At 42.2% G+C, this 22,394-nt stretch overlaps 1 protein-coding gene across 1 annotated transcript; it reads left to right on the plus strand.

Annotated features, from left to right (window-relative positions):
- Positions 1-5,059: 5,059 nt before the first annotated feature.
- Positions 5,060-22,109, plus strand: LOC308292340 (uncharacterized protein; the record flags this gene model as incomplete). The annotated part of the gene is made up of 4 exons (XM_080734653.1): positions 5,060-5,189; positions 7,453-7,506; positions 11,917-12,050; positions 21,963-22,109. Exons 1-4 carry the CDS (start codon positions 5,123-5,125, stop codon positions 22,107-22,109), a joined length of 402 nt encoding a protein of 133 aa, XP_080590779.1. The 5' UTR covers positions 5,060-5,122.
- Positions 22,110-22,394: the final 285 nt, after the last annotated feature.

The following is a 22,394-nucleotide window of genomic DNA, read 5'->3' on the forward strand; positions in this document are numbered from 1 at the left end:
TCAATGCTTCCTAAACAGACACACCTGGCGTACATTTGATCCCAGCGTTGATAAATGCGCAGGCTGAAATTTAAATAACACGCCCTTAATTATTCTCGAAACGCCCCCATTTTACGACCAGAACAACCCGAATACGACCTAACAACCAAAGAAAAGCCATGTCCGCGTCCCACACAGACCACGCACACATGCACGCACACACGCACACACGCACACACCTACACACGCAACTAGGCTACTTGGAACAGCAGCATTTTGGTTTACACAGCAGTCTTTGACAGTGGAAACGTGGGATTAACCAACGGTACAATCTTTGACAAGGAGGCTATAGCACCGCAGCCGACATGAATGACACAAGTCACTGGTCACTGCCATGAATACTTTTGGATATTAATTTAAACCATTGCCTACCCGTGCCGTGCATGCGCAGACAGAGCGCGTTCATTTGGTTACAAGCAATCATATTCCCCATGGCCATGATCTCAAGGCTCGCCACGTCGGGTTTCATCATTAACTCCAGCATAGTGTACCTACTGTATAAATTGAGAGACCCCACGGTTACGTTTTGGATATTAATTTAACCCAATTTCGGTGACGAGCGCAATGCACTTTTGAGTGCTTGAACTAGCGATCATGTACCGTTCCTGCGCGGGCTGGTTCTCCCAGGTGGGCCGTGGACCCCCAAATAAATCATCCGCAGCGTGCGTGCGCGGGGCTGGGCACAGCCAGGTTTGGAGCTTCGGGTTTTATCCATATTTAAAAGGACTCGCGTCACTGTATAAATTGGAGGCTCACGCCTCACGGTAGATCACAGCGGCGCCGCGCTGGTCCCGAAAATGCTCTCGCATGCCTTTGTAGGCTATAATGTGCTTGTTCTGAGCCAGGTCTGCAATCTTAAAATATAGACTGTTAAAGCACTTAACAGTAGATTGCTTCCATGTTGCTAGATTTTGATTGCTTGTCATTGTAACTTGGAAATAAAATCGGCGTGCATGTCCATGATGTAGCTGGCTATAATATACTTTTATAAAATGTTATATTTTCACAGGATTATTTATTATTGTGTTGGATATACATTTTCGAGTGGATGGATACATGTGTCCATTGCCTGTCAAATAGTTACACAATGCTGCTCCGCACGTCTACAATGGAACAAAGTGGTGTAGGATGAATCCTACACCACCTCTGGACTTGACGTGAGATTTGATCCTACCCTACCCTACGCCAACGTCAAAGTCAAGTTGAAATGATAAATGTCGAGACTTCTGCACCACGTTGATAAATGAGGGCCAGTATGTCTACAGTCATGTCATCAACATGGATCTGTCCCATTTCCCATATTCCCTCCTGATTGGCTACCATTGCCTTCTAAAGTTTGTGTATGCGACCTGACGGCCGCTTCTCCCGATTTAGGGGGTCTTACTGGTTTCCTGTTCCTGTAAAGTTGATGCAGAGCATTGTTTGTTTCCTGTCAGATTTGCCTTCTGGACTGGAATCATCCCAATTCAAATAACTTCCATCAACATCTGGTAACAAAGAGACATAAACAGGTATGTAATCAGCCTCCCCGGGCAGGGAGAGATAAGAGAAATGAGGCGTGGCTTGCGTGGGCAGCGGGCCACCCTGATCAGCTGATCAGTCAGACACATGCTCTATCCATCTGATTAATTGTAAATTGTGCTGGTACACGGTCAATTAAAAGGATAAGATCAAGTAAACACATGGCTTATTTACATTGAGATCCCTTTATTAACTCATACACCATTGAATGACAGGCAGATAAAACAAAGTACTCGTGAAAAACACAATGCAAAAAAGGTATTTACAATAGAATGGTCAGGGGGAGGTAAGGATGGGCTACGTTTACTGTTACCAGTTTCGAATAGCAGCCGCCTGTAATTGGCTTAAATACTGTTATGGATTTTTCTAATTATCTAATACTACCTCTTTCTTTTACATATAATCTGTGTAAGTCTCCACTGAAGGGAACTTTGGGCTATTTGACCTGTGCCTACTGCTGGACTGTACATTTACAAAGCACCATTGTGACTCCCATCACCATAGCCTCAGTTCATGTTTAGGTCATATGTATACAGTATATTTGCTTCTGTGTCTAATCGTATGCTAGAATGATAATACATATGTCAACTTTAGCGTTCTGCTGTGACAGGTTGATGGTCACTGATTTAATAGTACGATTCACTTGACCACTCTCCGGTCTTGTGATATCAGAGAGGCAGTATCGTTTTTTCCACTGAGAAGTCTTTGTGAAGCATCAAGGTCATTCCATTGGCATAGCAACGCACTCGCACCTCTGGTGCTCTGGACTGATAGCTCGGGGAGGCCCCTCCCGTCCTGTTCCTCAGACACATCTTATATATTCGCTTGTTTTCTCTTTTTCCTTTGTTGTTTTCCGGAGAGAACTCTGTACTTCTGTCCGGAAAGCAAACGTGCACACTCATTTACTTGTTGAATAAACCACCAAAAGACAGCTCTTGTTTCCATTCTTTATTTCCATCATCAATACTGATATGCTCAGCTGTGTCATGTTGTGAGCTTTTTCAGCTAGTCATTACTAAAGCTGTCTCTTGTTCTCTACCCACAGAACAAGGCTAAACTATTTCAGAAAGGTAAGGCCCTCTCTTATATTTTGTAAACTATACTAGGGGCACTCCACTGGGGTGGTGCAGTGCTAAAGGGTCTGCCCACCACTGTGGAGTTTGGAGGATGGAACCCACCACGGTGTGACTGGAGCTGTCATGATTATACATTTTAATTGTCACTCAAATAATTGCGATTAACAATTTAATTGTGTTCTTGGCATTGATTTCTGTTTGTCATTTAGGCCTCATAATCACAAACTGCACAGGGCAGATTTAATAATTTTATACTTTGAAGATAGCGGAAATTCCTGATCTATAAGCTTACAATGTGTCACTTCATGATGCGTTGTAAGCTTGTAAATCTTCTATTTCTGCTATTTGTAAAAAATGTCAACATGGAAATGATTATGACGATTATGCAAAATAATTGCGATTATCTCAAATAATTGCGATTAGACGATTTTGTAATAATTGTGACAGGCCTAAGTGCATCTGGCTTTGTCCTGTGTCTAGTCTCTATCTATACGAACACAATTGGCCCGTGTTCAGGGGAGGGACGCCGAGCGAGGAGGGTGATATTTGACACGACACATACTCCTACAGGCTGGGGGCGGAGCCTGTCAGCAGGGAGGGTTGGGTGGGAGGAGTAGGAGGAGGAGTCCTCACTGGCAGGTGAGCCAGTAGGATACAACAGTACGTCCTCCCTGTGGGGGCTCCTCACTGGCAGGTGAGTCAGTAGGATACGACAGTACGTCCTCCCGTTGGGGGCTCCTCACTGGCAGGTGAGTCAGTAGGATACGACAGTACGTCCTCCCGGTGGGGGCTCCTCACTGGCAGGTGAGCCAGTAGGATACGACAGTACGTCCTCCCGGTGGGGGCTCCTCACTGGCAGGTGAGCCAGTAGGATACAACAGTATGTCCTCCCGGTGGGGGCTCCTCACTGGCAGGTGAGTCAGTAGGATACAACAGTATGTCCTCCCGGTGGGGGCTCCTCACTGGCAGGTGAGCCAGTAGGATACGACAGTAGTGACAACACACAAATGGGTGTGGGGAGGAATCGGTTGGCATAACAACTAAAAAATGCAGGGCGGGGCAATACTATGCCAGTTTGCCTTCAAGATAATGATTGATTGATTGACTGGCTGGCTGACTGACTGGCTGGCTGGTTGACTGACTGGCTGGCTGGCTGACTGGCTGGCTGGCTGGCTGGCTGGCTGACTGACTGATGATGTGTTTTGGTAGGGTGGGAGAAGAAGGAGCTTTCATAATTTCTTTTCAACAGATGTTTAAAGATGGAGCATTCAAACGTAGAGCATTCATCATTGCCTGAGGTCAGCAAACCGAGGGCTTTGGTGTATCAGTTGGAGCCGTATAGGAGATGTGGTGAAAGTACAATTCAACCAACTTCTACCAAACCAAACACAATACTGAGGCAGGGGTAAAATACACAATGAATCTGTTAGGAGACAGTGTAAGAGCTCTCAGTTAGAATGAGCCCAGGCAAAAAGTTCAGCCTTTTTTTATCAGAACATTGATGAGGTGAAATTATATTATTATGCTGGATTGCTGAATATATTTGCTAGTTTGAGTGTGAGCGCTGAGAAGTTGGATCTAACAGCAGTTGTAGATAAGGTTAGAATGTAGGGAGTGTAGGGAGGGAGCCAAGGTCACAGTGCTGGCAGTAGAGGGCCTCTTGTTTTATGATTCACACTCTTTACATCTCTTGATGCATTATACAGCCCAAGGAATGCTGCAGGCTAACTGTAATACAGAGCTCTGTTTGCTTACTGTATGCAGTACATGTCATCATTAGACCACAATGATTACATGTGTGTGTGTGTGTGTGTGTGTGTGTGTGTGTGTGTGTGTGTGTGTGTTTGTGTGTGTGTGTGTGTGTGTTGTATGTATGTGTATATATATATATATATATATATATATATATATATATATATAAATATATATATATTGCATAATCGCCATAATCTTTTCAATGATTAAAAAAGAAACATCTGTGATACGTATGATGCTAAACACAGCTAAATGAGTTGAATCTGGTTTATAACGTGTGTGTTTAGAAATTAGATGAGTTAGATGTGTTACTAAAGGAGGCGTTTACTTTAGAGCAGTGGTTCTCAACCTGTGGGTCGGAACCCCCAACAAACTAACATAAAGTTTAAGTGTATAGAGGGTATCTGCACATTTCTAAAGTGATAATTTAAGGACTTTTTAATACTTCTAAAATGAAAAATTAAACATTGGCCAAACTGTCAAATATTAGGGGCAGACATTGTGAAAATAGCAGATCTACATGCTCACAACGCCTCGCAACACGAGGTGTTGTGAGCATGTAGATCTGCTATTTTCACAATAGAACCGTGTTATACAAAATGTAATGCCTCAACTATTTTTGCTCGTCAGGATGGGGGGGTCCCCAGTTAAAATGTGATTATTTTGGGGGTCGCGGCCTGAAAAGGTTGAGAACCACTGCTATAGTCAGGTAGAGTTCTACTGAGCTCAAGATGTGTTTGAATTCACCTCTGATCTGTTTGTTTTTCTCTCTGGATGCAGGGTTTGTTCGGGGCCAAGGTAAGATAAAAACCATCCCTTTAATCCATTTAGGCCTAGAATTATTGAATGCTTTAACTATTGAAAAATAGCAGATATACAAGCTCACAGCACGGCACTCGGTGCCGTGCTGCAAGCTTGTAGATATGCTATTTTAGAAAAAGTTGTGAAAATGTGTGCAAATCTTTGAATATATGTATTTTTAAAGCGAACGTTTGTAAATTTTGCTTCTGGGTGGTCCCTGGAACTAGATATTTTGAGATGGGGGTCCGTGGCCAAATAAATATCAGTTTGGGGGTCCTTCACATGAAAATGTTTGAGAACCACTGACATAGTAGTCTCTCAAGAACAGACTAACTGAGCTCCAGTTAAGTGAAAAGGACCTCTACTTTGACGATGGCTAGCCAGATTGCTGACGGTTTTTCAAAAAACCTTAGAAGGATTCAAAAGACACTTATAGAATCGGGTCAAAATTCAAATTTTCACCATTTTTCAGATCTACAAGCTCGCAGTGCGTCACCCGGTGCCGCGCTGTGAGCTTGTATATCTGCTATTTTTCAATTGTTAAAGCATAAAATAATGATACACAATAATGTGTACCCATTCTGAATGGGTTTTAACATACGTTGTTTATGAGAGAGACAGTAGGGATGGGACCATATGAATATTTCATGTCACCATTATTGTGAGCAAAGAAATTGTGATTTACGATGTTATCACGATAATCAAAATATCCCCAACATCCATTAACCTTGGGCGGAACATTTGCCAAAAAATAGCCAATCTACAAGCTCACACCGTTGCACGCTTGTAAATCTGCTATTATTTGGCAAAGAGATTTGCTCGACTCAAGAGTGAAACAAAGACTGTATCAAGTACAGTACGTTATTTCCAGGTCTGTTTGACCAATTATAGAGGGTTTAAGTGGTACCGGATATGCATATTGGCAACTAAAAGGAGAATCGATTCCAATGCATGATGGAGGACGATTTCACAATGAAGTTAAATCTCCACGATACAAGTGTTGTTTTTGTTTTTTTATCACAGTAAACGATAATAACGATTATCGTCCCATCCCTAAGTGAGAGAGAGACATGATCGTAAATGGTAAATGGGTGCGTTTATATAGCCTGATTTCAAGACTCTACGCTGGGGCTTAAGAGTCTGAGCCTGAGCCATTGTGTTGAGATTTCAAAGGGGAGGGGATTTAAAATTTGAAATTCCCAATCACAAGCGATCTGGTGGGAGGGTTGTGTTTGACTTTTGCACACAAAACAATCCCTCCTCCCCCTCCCCTCAATGACATGCACCCAACAGGTCAGTGTCTTTGATGTTTCACTGATTAGAGAGAATCACTAACGAGCTACTCGACACTTGTATGGCTCAATCAATGCCTGCAGTTCGGAGTCCTTTTGAAGTTCAAAGGGAGCAATTAAGAACTCTGGTGAGCCACGCAGCCACCCCTCCCTCCACTGTTTCTGTAGATTTTTTTCCGTCTTGCTTTGAATTCATTGGTCGGTTCGCCAAGATACGGCTTTGAACCGAATCAAGAGACTCGTCATATGACATATCCAGACCAAGAGAAGCAGTTCACTCAGAGAGTGGGCGGGTCTATTGGCTGGAGCCAGGCTAGCGTTTATATAGTGCCTTTATCCAAGGTGCTTTACAATGACACACACAGGGAGATTGAAATCAGGATTAAAGAACTAGAGAAGTCAGTCAGGGTACAGATGAAACCAGTGCAATTGTAGAAGTAATGACACAAAGAAACGAGCAGAACAAAATTGGAACTGGAACACCCCGACGATCACCAAGAGTTGAGGCATTACATTCCGTATAACACGGTTCTATTGTAAAAATAGCAGATCTACAACATAATTGTAGATCTTCTATTTTCAAAATGTCTGCCTCTGATATTTGACAATTTCGCCAATGTTTAATTTGCCATTTTAGAGGTATTAAAAAGTCCTTAAATTGTCACTTTGGAAATGTGAAGATACCCTCTCACATTTTATGTTGGTTTGTTTACTGTTGAGTGAGAAAACAATGTTCACATTAAGTTCATCATAATCATCTGGGGACCCCCCAAAATAATTTCAGGACTACCCTGGGGGTCCCAACCCACAGGTTGAGAACCACTGTTTTAACCCACAAATAGCACTTACACTACCTTTAAGTGATTAATGACAAACATATTGATACAAGGAACAGTCTATTGTTTTAATATTGTGCATTTCTGATGTTTCTCCTTGTCTGACTCTCTCTCTCTCTCTCTCTCTTCCAGTTTATCTGAACCACATTCCCTCTCTGCGGAAGTCCCTGATAGACCCATATTTAGGTTAGTTGTGTGTGTGTGCGTGCGTGCGTGCGTGCGTGCATGCGTGCCCGTGCGTGTCAGTGTTGATTTAATTGACGGGCCTGAAAATGAAAGACTAATTAGCATACATTTTAGCCAGGCCGGGTATAGAGTCGGGTTCGGGAAGAATTTGAGAACTCTTATCACAGAGTAAAAGTAATATAAATAATACAAATATATATTTTCTTTTTTCATTGAGCCCTTGGCCCGGCCTGGCCTGACTAATTAGCCTACATTTTAGGCCCTACCCTACCCTAAATGTCAGGTCGGGTAGGATCGGGTTCGGGCAGAATTTGCGGACTCTTACCAAGAGGCGCTTTTTCCAGTTATTACTGCACAGTTGTGATTGAGTCTGAAGTAGGGGTGGGCGATATGGAAAAATACAATATCACGATATTTTCCCAAGCTGTATCACGATACACGATTTCATCACGATTCCTTTTCACATTGTTTTTTATGGTTATTTTTCAAGTTACTTGACAAAAACAAGACTCTCTGGGTTCCTTTTAGGAGGTCTAAATTGAACTTTACAAGTATGTAACTCTGACAGTATACACATGAAACCAAATGGACCCTTATGGGTCCATTTGGTTTCATTTGTATACTGTCAGAGTTAAGGGGAGACTAGGGTGGATCTTAAATTACCTTTTTTAGATTTTCTTGAGTCTCACCCCCCAATTATGTTCCAATGTACAAAAAAATGCTTTGGTTAAAATTTGGTTGAATTTCAAGCATATTTAGAGGTAGCTCAATCAAGTCAAAGATTGTACATTTTATTGGTCAAAATCGAATTGCACTGCAGGCACATTTAAGTTATACATTACACATTATTCTTATACTAAGCACAGAAATTATATTTTTTAAGCTTACAAATCTAAACACAAATCTGATTACATGTTTGTCATATGTCAAACCAGAATTAATGTATTGTAGGAAATAGCAAAGCAAAGAATGACAATTGCTATTTTTCATTTAACGTGCACAATGACATGTCTTTATTGCACACTCTTCAATCATACTCACAACACACAACAAGTACACAGCCCCACTTCCTTGTTTACCCCCAAAAACCCCGAAAGTCACTGCAGTATAGCAATTCAGTAGTTACTGATCAATTAAAGTTTGTTTACGGCTATCGGGATACTTGTGCCGATGGTTCTGCACAATTTGCAGCAAGTATTGGAGTTGGGACTCATCTTTAGTAATGAGACCACAATATTCTTGTATTAGGTCAACCCCACGCTCTGCATGATCATTGACAACATTCATTGCCTTCACTACAGCCAGAGCTTCTTGGTAGTCTACCCTGGGCTCCCACTCATCGGGATCAACGTCAAGGAAGTCATCTGGGAGATCCATCATTTTGAAAAGCACTTCAATGTTCTTCCTTGCAATTGTTCCAAGGTCAACAGTAATTCTCAGTTCATGATCTTCATTTCCATCTTTCATGGCTCTCACCATCAGCCTCTTCGTTTGCGCGCTCACTTGACTGTCAAACAATGCAAGTCCGACAATCTCTGGAGCAAAATACCATAAGTGATTGGAACACTTTTGAGAAGCAGCTTTAGACACCTCACCTTAGTCAGTTTGAATTGGCCATGAAACATCCAGATCTTCATACAATAAATAACCTTTGCCATCCAACGGGCATGATGGGTAGCTCCTGGAGCTCTGAACCGGATACCTCGAGCAGCGAGGTATCCGGTTCATCAATAAATGCTGAGGTGTCTAAAGCTGCTTCTCAAAAGTTTTCCAATCACTTATGGTGAACAGGGGCATATGAAGAGAATTACTGTTGACCTTGGAACAATTGCAAGGAAGAACATTGAAGATTTTTTCCAAGGTGCTTTGAGTGGGAGCCCAGGGAGGACTACCAAGAAGCTCTGGCTGTAGTGAAGGCGATGAATGTTGTTAATGATCATGCAGAGTGTGGGGTTGACCTAATACAAGAATATTGTGGTCTCATTACTAAAGATGAGTCCCAACTCCAATACTTGCTGCAAATTGTGCAGGACTATCCGATAGCCGTAAACAAACTTTAATTGATCAGTAACTACTGAATTGCTATACTGCAGTGACTTTCGGGGGTTTTGGGGGTAAACAAGGAAGTGGGGCTGTGTACTTGTTGTGTGTTGTGAGTATGATTGAAGAGTGTGCAATAAAGACATGTCATTGTGCACGTTAAATGAAAAATTGCAAATTGTCATTCTTTGCTTTGCTATTACCTACAATACATTAATTCTGGTTTGACATATGACAAACATGTAATCAGATTTGTGTTTAGATTTGTAAGCTTAAAAAATATAATTTCTGTGCTTAGTATAAGAATAATGTGTAATGTATAACTTAAATGTGCCTGCAGTGCAATTCGATTTTGACCAATAAAATGTACAATCTTTGACTTGATTGAGCTACCTCTAAATATGCTTGAAATTCAACCAAATTTTAACCAAAGCAGTTTTTTGTACTTTGGAACATAATTGGGGGGTGAGACTCAAGAAAATCAGAAAAAGGTCATTTAAGATCCACCCTAGGGGAGACCTTGACATTTTTTAAATTTGAGAACTTTAAATTTAGACCAAAATGCAGGTTTAAATTAAATTCTGCTAGAATCTCTGTATTAACGATTAAACAGGATTGTTTACAAGGGTCCCTCAATTGTATCACAATATATACGATACCTCTGAAAAGGCATGTCGTGGAGACATTGTATCGTCGCAATGATAATTATCACCTTATCGCCCCCCCTATTCTGAAGTGTCCTAGCCATAGAGTTATAATAAATATAGAGAGGGCACCAGATATCCCTGCCCATCCACTTGTATTGAGTTGCTCACCCAGCGCATGAAGCCCTTCTTCCAGTTGTAAAATGTGACGTAATGGGGCCCAAGTGACGTGTTTTGCGTCATAGAGTTTGTTCATGGACACGCTGGGGCTCCATGTCATGAACGAGCACTTCCGCTATGAACGCGCAGTCAATTCAAAGGAGCATAGATGTGTTCATGTTTCTGGCCCCATCTGTAAAAATGCTGCAGTACCTCAAACGCCCACCATGTCAATTTGGCCTCAGCCCTCCCCCTGGTGTCTGGGAGCAGGGAATGTAAACAAAGAAGATAAGGAGACATCTCTGTTAGAGTTTACTGGGACGAGTAGACCTGTTTAGACAAAATACTGCATCAGTGCACGGTCAGATCTAAGTATGGCTGCTGGCCAACAGTTTTTTAGCAGCAAGCGGATAAATAAAAAAAAAATAAAAAAAGCCAGTGACGTACCTGTCAATCACTTTCAGGACCCTCCCCGTGTGAGCGTGTGCAAAGCAACGTGTGCTTGTTAATTTTTGTTTTGTTTTTTGTTGCACTGACCATTGGACACTTTTTGTTTGGCTCTGCACTATTAGGTTGTGTTAGTAGTATTGAGTATTGACATGGCAGTGAGATGTAGCACTGACTAGCATTGACTGTTATGGGCACTTTTTGTTTGGCACTGCATTGATAAGTTGTGCTTTAAGTATTGCTATTTGCTTTTTAAGTATTGCTATTACACTTATGAGCGTTGACTGTTTTGACACTTTCTGAATATATTCTTCGTTCTCTTTTTTTTGGTGTGCCTTGCTCTTTACTGTGTACACTGTGCAAGTTTCTTTTCATATCTTCTCTGTAACTTTGTAAATAACTGCTGTGCTGCCTCCGGGCGACTGATTTCCCCCTTAGGATAATAAAGGTATCTTATCTATCTAATTAACAGCTGATGCATTTGCTTGCAGCGCCCTCTAGTGATTATGCAGATGTGTCAGTAATGGTCATCATAATATGAGACCCCGCCCTTATAGCTACACAACACACATAGAAAATAGCAGATGCTATTTTTAAATAGTTAAAAAATAAAATAATGGTTAACGTAATAACTAGGGGTGTAACAAATCGATTGTATCGATACTACCTACTACCTACCTACTTAATTTAGCATTTTTAAGAAAAAAAAAAGAAAAGGAAGTAGTTTAATTACTTTTCCTTTCCATATAGCTACACTGGTCTATCGATAAATGTGTGTAATCTCTGGGTTCATGTCAAGGTGCAGGTTTGTCAATATACAATGTCCATGTATTTGGCAGATAATCACTGTGTTTACTTATTTATATCCATAATAATACATGTTTCCCTTAAAAAAAACCTGCACTATCCACACCTTTCACACAGATTGAATTTCTTTGCTAAATAGTTACTATATCGATTTTAAATCATTGAATCGAATCGCATCGTATCGCCATGAATGAACAAATATTGTCCATGTATTGTATCGTCAACCATGTATCCTGATATGTATCGAATCGCTATTAAAATGTATTGTTACAACCCTAGTAATAACTCTTTCCTGGTCTCTCTCTCCTCCCAGGCGTTCCGTCTCTGGTCTCTCTGGTCTTGAGCTCAGAGTGTGGCTCCCTGCTCTACCTGTGTCACGCCTGTGAGGACTCCGTCTCTGACCTAAGTGGACATTTCAGCTCCGCCGAGCACTGCCGCAATTACTATGTAAGTTCTAAGAGACACACACCAATTCACTCTTTGTCAAATCCCGCCCCATTCTGCTCTGTTACTAAGTGGTACAAAATACCCAGGGCAGATTGTTTTTATAGTGGCAGTGAATGGGGGGAGGGGGTATTTTCATTGCCTCATTATTGCTATTTAAAGTACCAAAGGAAAAACATCTAGGTGATATTAATAAGAGACCAAAGTACAGTAGTTACATTGCAAAACAGCTGGTTACCCCCGAAAATATATGTTTTAATTTGTTTAATCCCAGTGGGACAGAAACACCAGGGCAGATTGTTTTTACATTGGAAATGAATGGGGAAAAACGATTTTTCATAGCCTCATTATTGCTATTTAAAGTACCAAAAAAACCATCTACTTGATATTAATAAAAAGGGAAGACCAAAGTACAGTAGTTACATTGCAAAACAGGGGTTTGCCCCCAAAAATACATGTTTTAATTAGTTTAATCCTCTGAAAAAATCGGAGGAGAGATACAGAGAGAGAAAGCGCAGTGCATCTTGGGTAGGAAGTTGTGGAGTTATAGGCTGGCTGTCAACATAAAATGTATTTTAATTGTAATTCTGCACATTTAAAATATATGTACCCAATCGAAACTCTTAGTTACATTGATATTGTTCATGTGAACTAGTTTGTTGAAGATTATTCATTATAATGAGCGAAATCGCTATCACCTCACGGCGCCGTACTGCACGCTCGCCGTGCTCCGCAGTGCGCACCGCGGTGAAAGACTGAAGCAACATTTTCCCACTGCACAACTCCACCCCCGATAGCAAAAAGTGAATGATTTTTTTTCTGGTTGGCCAGTCAGGGAGTCTCAGGGACCAATCAGAAGGCTGACAAACGGTGAATTACTACGTAAGTTCTAAGAGACACACACCAATTACTACGTAAGTTCTGACCACCGCCTGTCACAGAGACACACTTCAATTACTATGTAAGTTCTGACTCCACCTTAACACCTTCTAAGCCACGGGGAGCCCCTTAATGTTAAAACCGTACTATATCGCACATCCCCCCAGGGACTCTCAGCCACGTCGTACATTCCCGGACTTTGTCTTTAAAACCGGAATAAAAGCTTTTGATCCGAAAATCGGCGATCGTCTAACCTTCCCTAGTCACCACTCGTGCATTGATAGCTCATGCAGACCGTGCATGAAGCAGAGGTGACGTCAGCGCCTCTCCTTCACCAAGGCTACTCCCAGCCCATACGTTTGCTGTCTGCACACTCGAGCTCCTACAGCAGCCATGCTTGGGGCTATGCTAGCGAAACTTTTCAGTTTTGTTCTTCAGTCACACATGGATTATTTGCGGGGACATTTACGTGAAAGGATCGCGCACGTGAAACGCACGGGGACATCGACGATCGGCCAAAACCCCCATTCTATCCCAACGGAAATCGAGAAAATCATGGTGAGTTACCTGGGGAAAAAAAAAAAAGAAAAAACAGCGGCGCTGTTCAAGATGGAGGGGCTGCGGGGTCATGTTTATAAACATAATATTATGTCTCAGATCACAATACAATAATAGAAATTTCACGGCTAATCTACCAACCACCATTCTATTTCGGACGGCAAGGTGTTAACACAGAGACACACTTCAATTACTAGGTCAGTGTTGACACCACCTTGGCCTCGGGATCCAGGCATCACTAACAAACACTTGACACTTTCATGGACCAATCAATGACCTCAGTTCACAAACCCTTTTGAAGTTCAAAGGGAGCAGTTAAGAGCTCTGGCCAGCTCCTGAAAAAAAAAAAAAACAGAGATCGGTGAACAAATGCTATTGGTCGGAGTGATTCTCCGGCAAGTGTATCCCCACCCTTTTGTGACAAAGAATGGCCTTGCTACACACAGAGAGACACTTCAATTACTAAGCTAGGCGCATGCACAGCACGCACTGGCCCTTGTGTAAAAAACACTGTATTTTTCACCCAAATTTTGCGTAGGACATCGTTCAAGTGGCATTTACGAACACGTCCTAAATAGACACACCTGGCGTACATTTGATCCCAGCGTTGATAAATGTGCAGGCTGAAATTTAAATAACACATCCTTAAATATTCTTGAAACGCCCCGACATGAATGATACAAGTCACTGCCATACCTTTTGGATTAATTAATTTAAACCATATCCGTGCCGTGCGCTGACAGAGCGTGTTCATTTGGTTACAAGATATCATAATTCCCCATGGCCATGATATCACGGGCTCGCCACGTTAATGACAGACAGAACCTGGAAACTAAAGGTCATCTGAATGCAGTGGTTGAAGAATGAAATAGGCTATAAGCTGCTGGCTGGTGTTGAGTGCCAGCTGCTATTATTTTGTATGAGGGGATGGTTCTAACTCCGATCTCTGGGTGGCAAAAATATATCCACGGCTTCCACGGGGAAGATGGTGAGCTGTGGGCACAGGTGGAACGTCGGGTTTCATCATTAACTCCAGCATAGTGTACAGTAGCTACTGTATAAATTGAGAGACCTATATCACTTCACTATGCTTAGTAAAACACTTTGATGAGTTATTAAGTGTGCCTGCCATGCAACGCAATGGCAAAACACTTATTGTAATCCGCCATACTTAACTCATTGACTGCCACCATTAAAAGTGAACTATCAAGCTAGGTTGCCAAGCATTTCTTGATTTTTTACCATGTTTACCTTTTTTTTTTTAATTCTGTCTAATGATGACTATGTCATGCCATGGCCCAGATGAAAGAGGATAACTTCTAGTTTCCACAGAAAAAATAATTATGTTTTTATCATGTACACTTCTTTAGTTATAGCCATTTGAAAACCCTTGTTTCACCAAAACCAAGCCCTCTCAGAATAACAACTGGAGAAAAAGAAGTTTTTGTGAATGGTCTCTTTTCAAGCAAACAACTCATTTTTTTTTACTCACAGCTCTTTATTTATTACATCAGATGCTTACTTTATGATTTGAAACAAAAACAATATTTTCTTACAGTGTAATGGGCACATTGTCTGTCTGTCCGTCCGTCACACGTCACACTTTTGCACGTCACATCGTATCTCCGCAACCGTTGCCCCGATCCATGCCAAATTTCGCACACACACTCCTTGCCTGCCAACCTACAACCTCCACCCACAATTCTCACATGCCCCTCTTCTAGCGCCACCATGAGGCCGATTCTTGCAAAACACATTTTTGGACACTGCTCCTACAATATTTGCCCTCAAATCACGCAAATCGGTACACAGTATGTCTACACTCATCTCATCAACATGGATATGTCCCATTTAGCGCCACCTTCAGGCCGATTTTTCAAAACACATTTTTGGACACTACTCCTACAGATTTTGCCCTAAAATCACGCAAATCGCTACACAGTATGTCTACACTCATGTCATCAAAATGGATCTGTCCCATATAGCGCCACCATCAGGCCGATTTTTTCAAACACATTTTTGGACACTGCTCCTACAGAATTTGCCCTAAAATCACACAAATCGGTACACAGTATGTCTACACTCATGTCATCAAAATGTGTCTGTCTATCGTCGACGTCGAGCACCGCTTGCATGCTCATAGTCAATCTCTGCGTGGTACCGTTCGAAACAAAGCCTCCTGTGCAAAGGCACAAGACACAGAGGGCAGTAGAATGAGGTCTCACTCCTTTTCTTATGTATTTTGCTGCAGATGTAGCAGACCCGTGTAGGGTTTCTCCTTCGTGGTCTGGGCGGTATCTTCTCAGGGACATGGGCTGACCTCCTCACACTCCGAGGATCGGGCCAGAGGGGTTGGGTGGGTCGCGGGGTGCACCAGGCTTCGACAATGGCTTCGGTGAAGCTCAGGAGCTCCTATATACACACACACACACACACACACACACATATATATATATATATATATATATATATACACACACACACACACACACACACACACACACACACACATATATATATATATATATATATATATACCAGTGGCGAATTTTCAGGACCTTCAGGGTATTCAGAGAAGACCCAGGGATCCTCAGAAGAAAGAAAATAATATTTTTATTTTTAAATAAAAAATATATTTTTATTTTTTATTATTTTTATTAAAATAATTACAATTATTTGTGTTGGTAATCTGTTAAACTGCACTGTTTCGCTCGCTATACTCGTTGTAGTTGTTTCTTCCCCAAGTTCTGTGCATAGGGAGTGCTTGTGTGCTGGGAAAAATAACAGCCAATGAGAGATTTTTTCTACTGAGTCTCTGCGCAGATTACTCTCACTCGCAGTACTTCTAGAATTCCCTGAGCCAGTTCCCCATAATACAAGCCTTGGTGTGGATTGACAGTTTGATCAACCAATCATATTTTGAGGGCTCTGGTCAAGGGTATACGGAACACCCACGTTCAACCACCAATCAAAATGAGTCAAGTGACTACTGGCCAATCACAACACGGCTTTTCCGGGACTTGGAGTGGAACAACAAGCATGTTTCACACTCACTATGCACAACACGTGAAACTTGTAAAGTAAACAGACGCGACATGGCTGCAGCTGGAGTGAACGCTGTGGATTTATTATTATCGTTGCCTTTTTCAAGAAGACTGTTTTATGAAAAGATGGACAGAACTTAAAAGGAATGATAGCTTTATGAACCCATCTTTGAGAAATTCACCCAAAAGGACCGGAGGATGTTTTTCTTTTCTTCAAGTGAACAACTTCATTGGTGAGAGAAACTGAATTAATTTATATTGCTGGGTATGCCGCTGTGCATTTAATTTCCATTGATTGATCATTGAAGAATGTATTAGAAGTTTGCAATTGGAAAAGGTACAGTTTCATGACAGTACAAATCACTGGTCAGCTAAAAGGAGATCCTAGTAAACCTTACAGCTTATTTACACAGGAACCACTTTATGTATCTCATATAACATTGAAAGACAGATTGATACACTTAGGCCTGTTTTTGTCTATTTAATGTGGGTCTTTCTTGACGTGGTCTTTCTTTGCATTGATAGCTGGTGTTGTTACATGATGGTGGACAGTGCGTTTTGCTTTGTAAAGCGCGCTATGTTAAATGGACGTTTCGATTGGTTGCGCTGGTTGTGTCTTGTGTGGCTCTGTCTGTCAGAAGCGCACATCTATTTAATCCTTATATTGGCATTGGTTTGGAAGTCTTGGTTTGGAGTATGTGTGTAGGGCTAATTAGGTTAAGCCTACCCAGCGTGCTTGCCTTGTACACAGTCTGCTGTTCATTGTTAACCAGTTTTGTAAAAGAAAAAGAAGAATGAAAAAGGCATACAATTTGCGCGCATGTGCACGCGCGGGGGGGGGGGGGGGGGGGGGGGGCGGTGGTGCGTCCCCGAAGGTCTGGTCCCTTGGGGCACGCATCGCCACTGATATATACACACACATATATATATATATATATATATATATATATATATATATATATATAAAATATCATTATTTTTATCTTACCTTTGCCTGTTCCTTTGCTTGAAGGTCTCTGTGTCCCAGTGCCTGACAGAGAAGCACTTCCTTGATCAGCTTCTGAAAACGCATACCAAAATAAAATACATTATTTACTCCTCAAATTGAATGAAAAGTTCTGTTTCCATGTGTGTGTGTGTGTGTGTGTGTGTGTGTGTGTGTGTGTGTGTGTGTGTGTGTGTGTGTGTGTGTGAAAAGCATCAATGCTATATGAGATACATAAAGGTTTGCTGTGGGTGTATGTGTACTATGGGTATGCAGGGGTACTGCATGGTGAAAATGGGAATATGTATTTTACTGTTATGGGTAATGACAAAACATCAATACCTTGACTAGAATAACTTGAACAGAAAAATACATTTATATTTGCCATTATGCTGTTTTATTTTGAACATATTGACATGGGAAATGTTTTAGGCATTTAGTAGACCCAGAGCGATTAGTTACTCATCTAAATAAATAAATACATTATACAGAATATACTGTGTGTGTGTGTGTGTGTGTGTGTGTGTGTGTGTGTGTGTGTGTGTGTGTGTGTGCACGCGCGCGCAATGTGTGCTGCATGTGCACAACTTACGCGCATAGAAAGTGTCGTCTTTGCGGTTGCGTGTTGCTCTCCGGGGGTGCCACTCACAATCATCAGAGCCCTAGAATGGAGAGTTGCGTCACTCCCGTTCACTTCATGGGGCCAGGTCTTCTACGCACACATCTATTGGCGTATAGTGATAAACGGCCAACCGGAAGTTTACAAAATGCATTGAAGTCTATGAGGTGTAAAGTGACAATGAACCACGTGACCAGCGCTGTTTCTGACCCCGCGGTGACACCACTCTCTGATTATACTGCTCTGACAATCATCAGTGCTGCCGATGACATCATCTGCATCGGACACGGACCTGTACAGTGTACACATCATTTGATCGAGTGAATAATTTAGCGAAAGTTAGTTAGTCAGGAAAGTAGGCTACAAAGTGATGCGCTGTGAACTTGCACTGACTGCTATCTGCTGTTTTTGAATGGATCAATGATATGGATAATACATACATCTCACTCTGGGACTGGGAGAGCGTCTCGATGTTATCTCTCGGCGACATGGGCATGGCAGAGCGTTCTTCGCGTGGCCTCACGCAAGCCACCGATTCCGGCGTGAGGAGTGCGGGCAGTGGAGCCATGTCTGCCCGCGGTGTGTGTTGTTGGGACGGCGGCGCCGCCTCATCCGCCTCTAGCCCCTCGCCCGCGTCCAGGGATCGGGCTGGTTCGCGACGGGAACCAGAATCAGAGGCGACCGGCGAACCATGGCTAGCCGTCGGGCGCTTGCTGTGCCGCGGTGAGGGCATGAAACCCGCTCACAAACAGAAAAAGAAAACTACACGAATGAAACTATAGGATTACTGATCTACTGACACTAAACGGCACTGGACTTATCTGTCTCTCTCTCTGTGTGTGTGTGTGTGTTACACCAACGCTCTCCTCATCACACTGAGGTAAGTTTATGTTGAAACCTTTATAACACTTTGAGTGTTGATTTGTCAATGCTTTCATCTGGGAGGTGTTGCTGTGTTGTTGATGTGTTTGTGTTGGCTTGTTTTGGTATAGAGAGGCCTGAGAGGCCGGGCGGTTGCTACGAGGCTCTGATGTAGCCATTGTTTTCTTGCTGGGTCTTACCGTTTTGGTAAACTTTTGTTGTAGAAACTTTGAACTTTTTTGTGTGGGTATGGAGCTGTGTGTGGGTTAGAGTTAGGGTGACCCAGTGCAGCAGGTCACAGCTTTTCAAGTGAAAATGTTTTTGATTCATGCAGAATGGTCTGCTTGAAGATCTGCTAGTTTTGTTTCACCACTGCTGCGGCCGTGCCGCACTGTGTCGGCAGAACTGAAGCCGTGTCCTGATAAATGAGTTCACTTTGGGTCATGGGGACTGGGGAGGTCGATTTCTCCTTTGTTTTCAAACAAGCTGACTTTGATGTGTGATTTTTAACCAGAAACATGACATTTTGTAACAGGCTAGGGGAAAGTGTACTTTTGCATAAACCTTGAAAACAGCCCCAACTCGTGAAACTCGGGCGTCGCAGCCTCAGACAATGGGAATAACTCGGGGTACTCGTGGCGGCGCAGTCAATGAGTTAAGTAAGTAAGTAAGTAAGTAATTAATGTTCTTGCAAATTTCGGCACGTAATAACTGCCGCACGATTTACACCACAGCCGCAATATATACATCAAAACGTGCGGCTCGGCCGGGAATGGGGTGCTATTACTTTTCTTTCCGATCCGCGTTACCATTGCGACGTAATTCGCAAAAAACGACGCCAAAAAACCCCATTGACTTAGAATGGGGGAAATTTCGGCACGTAATAACTGCCGCAAGATTTACGCCACCCCCGCAATATATACATAAAAATGTGCGGCTCGGCCGGGAATGGTGTGCTATTACTTTTCTTTCCGATCCGCGTTACCATGGCAACGTAATTCGTAAAAAACTACGCTCAAAAACCCCCATTGACTTTGAATGGGGGACTCCGAAAAAAACCCAGAAACTTTGGCGCCACATAACAATGCACACACAACTTTGGTATTTTTCCGGCCAATAGGGATGAGCTGTAATTGATTAAGCCCCGCCCCCTCTGTAACAGGAAGTGCCCTTCGCCAAACAGGAAGTGCCTCTACATCTCATGAACCGTTTGTCGTACAGATGCGTGGATGGTTTCATATGACTTGATTAAGAGTCCTTGACCTTAATTGGGGCCTATTTCGCCAAACAGGAAGTGCCCCTCACCAAACAGGAAGTGACCCTTTACCTCGTGAACCGTTTGTCGCACAGACGCGTGGATGGCATCAAATGACTTGATTAAGAGTCCTTAACCTTATTTGGGGCCTATTTTGCCAAACAGGAAGTGCCCCTCACCAAACAGGAAGTGACCCTTGATCTCGTGAACCGTTTGTCGTACAGACGCGCGGGTTGCGTCAAATGACAAGATTAAGAGTCCTTAACCTTAATTGGGGCCTATTTTGCCAAACAGGAAGTGCCCCTCACCAAACAGGAAGTGACCCTTGATCTCGTGAACCGTTTGTCGTACAGACGCGCGGGTTGCGTCAAATGACAAGATTAAGAGTCCTTAACCTTAATTGGGGCCTATATCGCCAAACAGGAAGTGCCCCTAACCAAACAGGAAGTGACCCTTTTTCTCGTGAACCGTTTGTCGTACAGATATGTGGGTGGTGTCACATGAAGAACCATAATGTTAAAGCTTATGCAAAAAATGCTAATGTTAAAAAATGTAATGCTAATGCTAACACCAACTGCTACACAAGGTTGCACAGACTAAAATTTCGTATAAATTTTCTTTTTTCTAGTTTTTCCATCTAAGGCCAATTCTCAAAAATAGCAGTTCTACAAACTCACACTCAGATCGACTATTTTTGGTGAACCTTCCCCCCAGAAGAGGGATGGTATGGTTCAAGTGGTTAAATATCAACTATAAAGTTCATATTTTAGATTGTAATTAGAGAAAATAAAATATTAGTGTTAAAATGTTTTCATTTACTTCTTTCTGTCGTTTTAGCAATTATAACGATTTAGATTTCAGTGGGTGGGGGCATGCGCACAATTGGCTAAATATGTCCTTTTAAACATATGATAAGAATCAATTGCTTTATTACTATTTACAGTAACACTACTAGCCCCCACATCTGCCCATGAAAGATTGTGGTGCCTCTTGGGAATGGGCTTATTGTGTCTAAAAAGACATATTTAGCCACTTGTACGCTTGCCCCACCCACTGAATTCAAAATCATTAAAATGGCTAAATCAATAGAAAGCAGTATATGAAAACATTTTAACACTTATGTTCTCTTGTTTACCGTGCTCTCCCAGCATGCAGAAGCAATCTGCAATGTGCGTTTAATAATGTTTAACCGAGGAAAAACGAGCGTGTACGTGCGGGGGACACCCGCCGAAAGCCAGTTGTTGCGTAGGGCAGTGGTTCTCAACCTTTTCAGGCTGTGACCCCCTAACTAATCATATTTTAACTGGGGAGCCCCCACCCTGACGAGCACTAAGAGTTGAGGCATTACATTTTGTATAACAGGTTCTACTGTGAAAATAGCAGATCTACATGCTCACAACGCGTTGTGTACATCGGCTATTTTCACAATTTCTTTCTCAATTTGACAATTTGGCCAATGTTTAATTTGTCATTTTAGAGTCCTTAAATTGTCACTTTTGAAACACACACTTAAACTTTTAAGTTGGTTTGTTTACTGTTGAGTGAGATTAAACAATGTTGCACATTAACTTAATCATTTGGGGACCCCCCTGGGGGTCCCGACCCACAGGTTGAGAACCACTGGCGTAGGGCACCCAAATGGCTAGCGGCACTGGACATCAGCTTGGATAAATGCTCTCTGTACTTAGAGATGTTTCTCTCCTGTGTTTCCCAGAGCTACACCAATCCAAATGTTCTGAGGTTCTCCTGGATTCCCAGCCAGCGTATGGAGTTCTGTGTGGACACCCAGGCCCACATGGAGACCCAGAAGACCTGGGCTCTGCACACTGGGACCGTGCAGGTCACAAAGTTGATTGATTGATTGATTGATTGATTGATTGATTGATTGATTGATTTTATACTTTATTAGTCAGAAATGCAAATGACATGTGGTGCACGTCGCAAAATAATGTCCTTTGATTGATTGAAGACTTTATTAGAAGTTTGCATAGGAAAGGGTACAGTTTCATGACAGTACAGTTCACTGGTACAAGGTTAACTAAAGGCTTGTTTCAATTATGGTATTCTTTTTAAAAACTCACATAACATAGAATGACAGGCAAATGACAAATAAAACAAAGTACTATGCAGAAAATATATATATATA

Source organism: Nannobrachium achirus (assembly GCF_963921795.1).
Source record: "Nannobrachium achirus genome assembly, chromosome: 10".
Lineage (NCBI taxonomy): Eukaryota > Metazoa > Chordata > Actinopteri > Myctophiformes > Myctophidae > Nannobrachium > Nannobrachium achirus.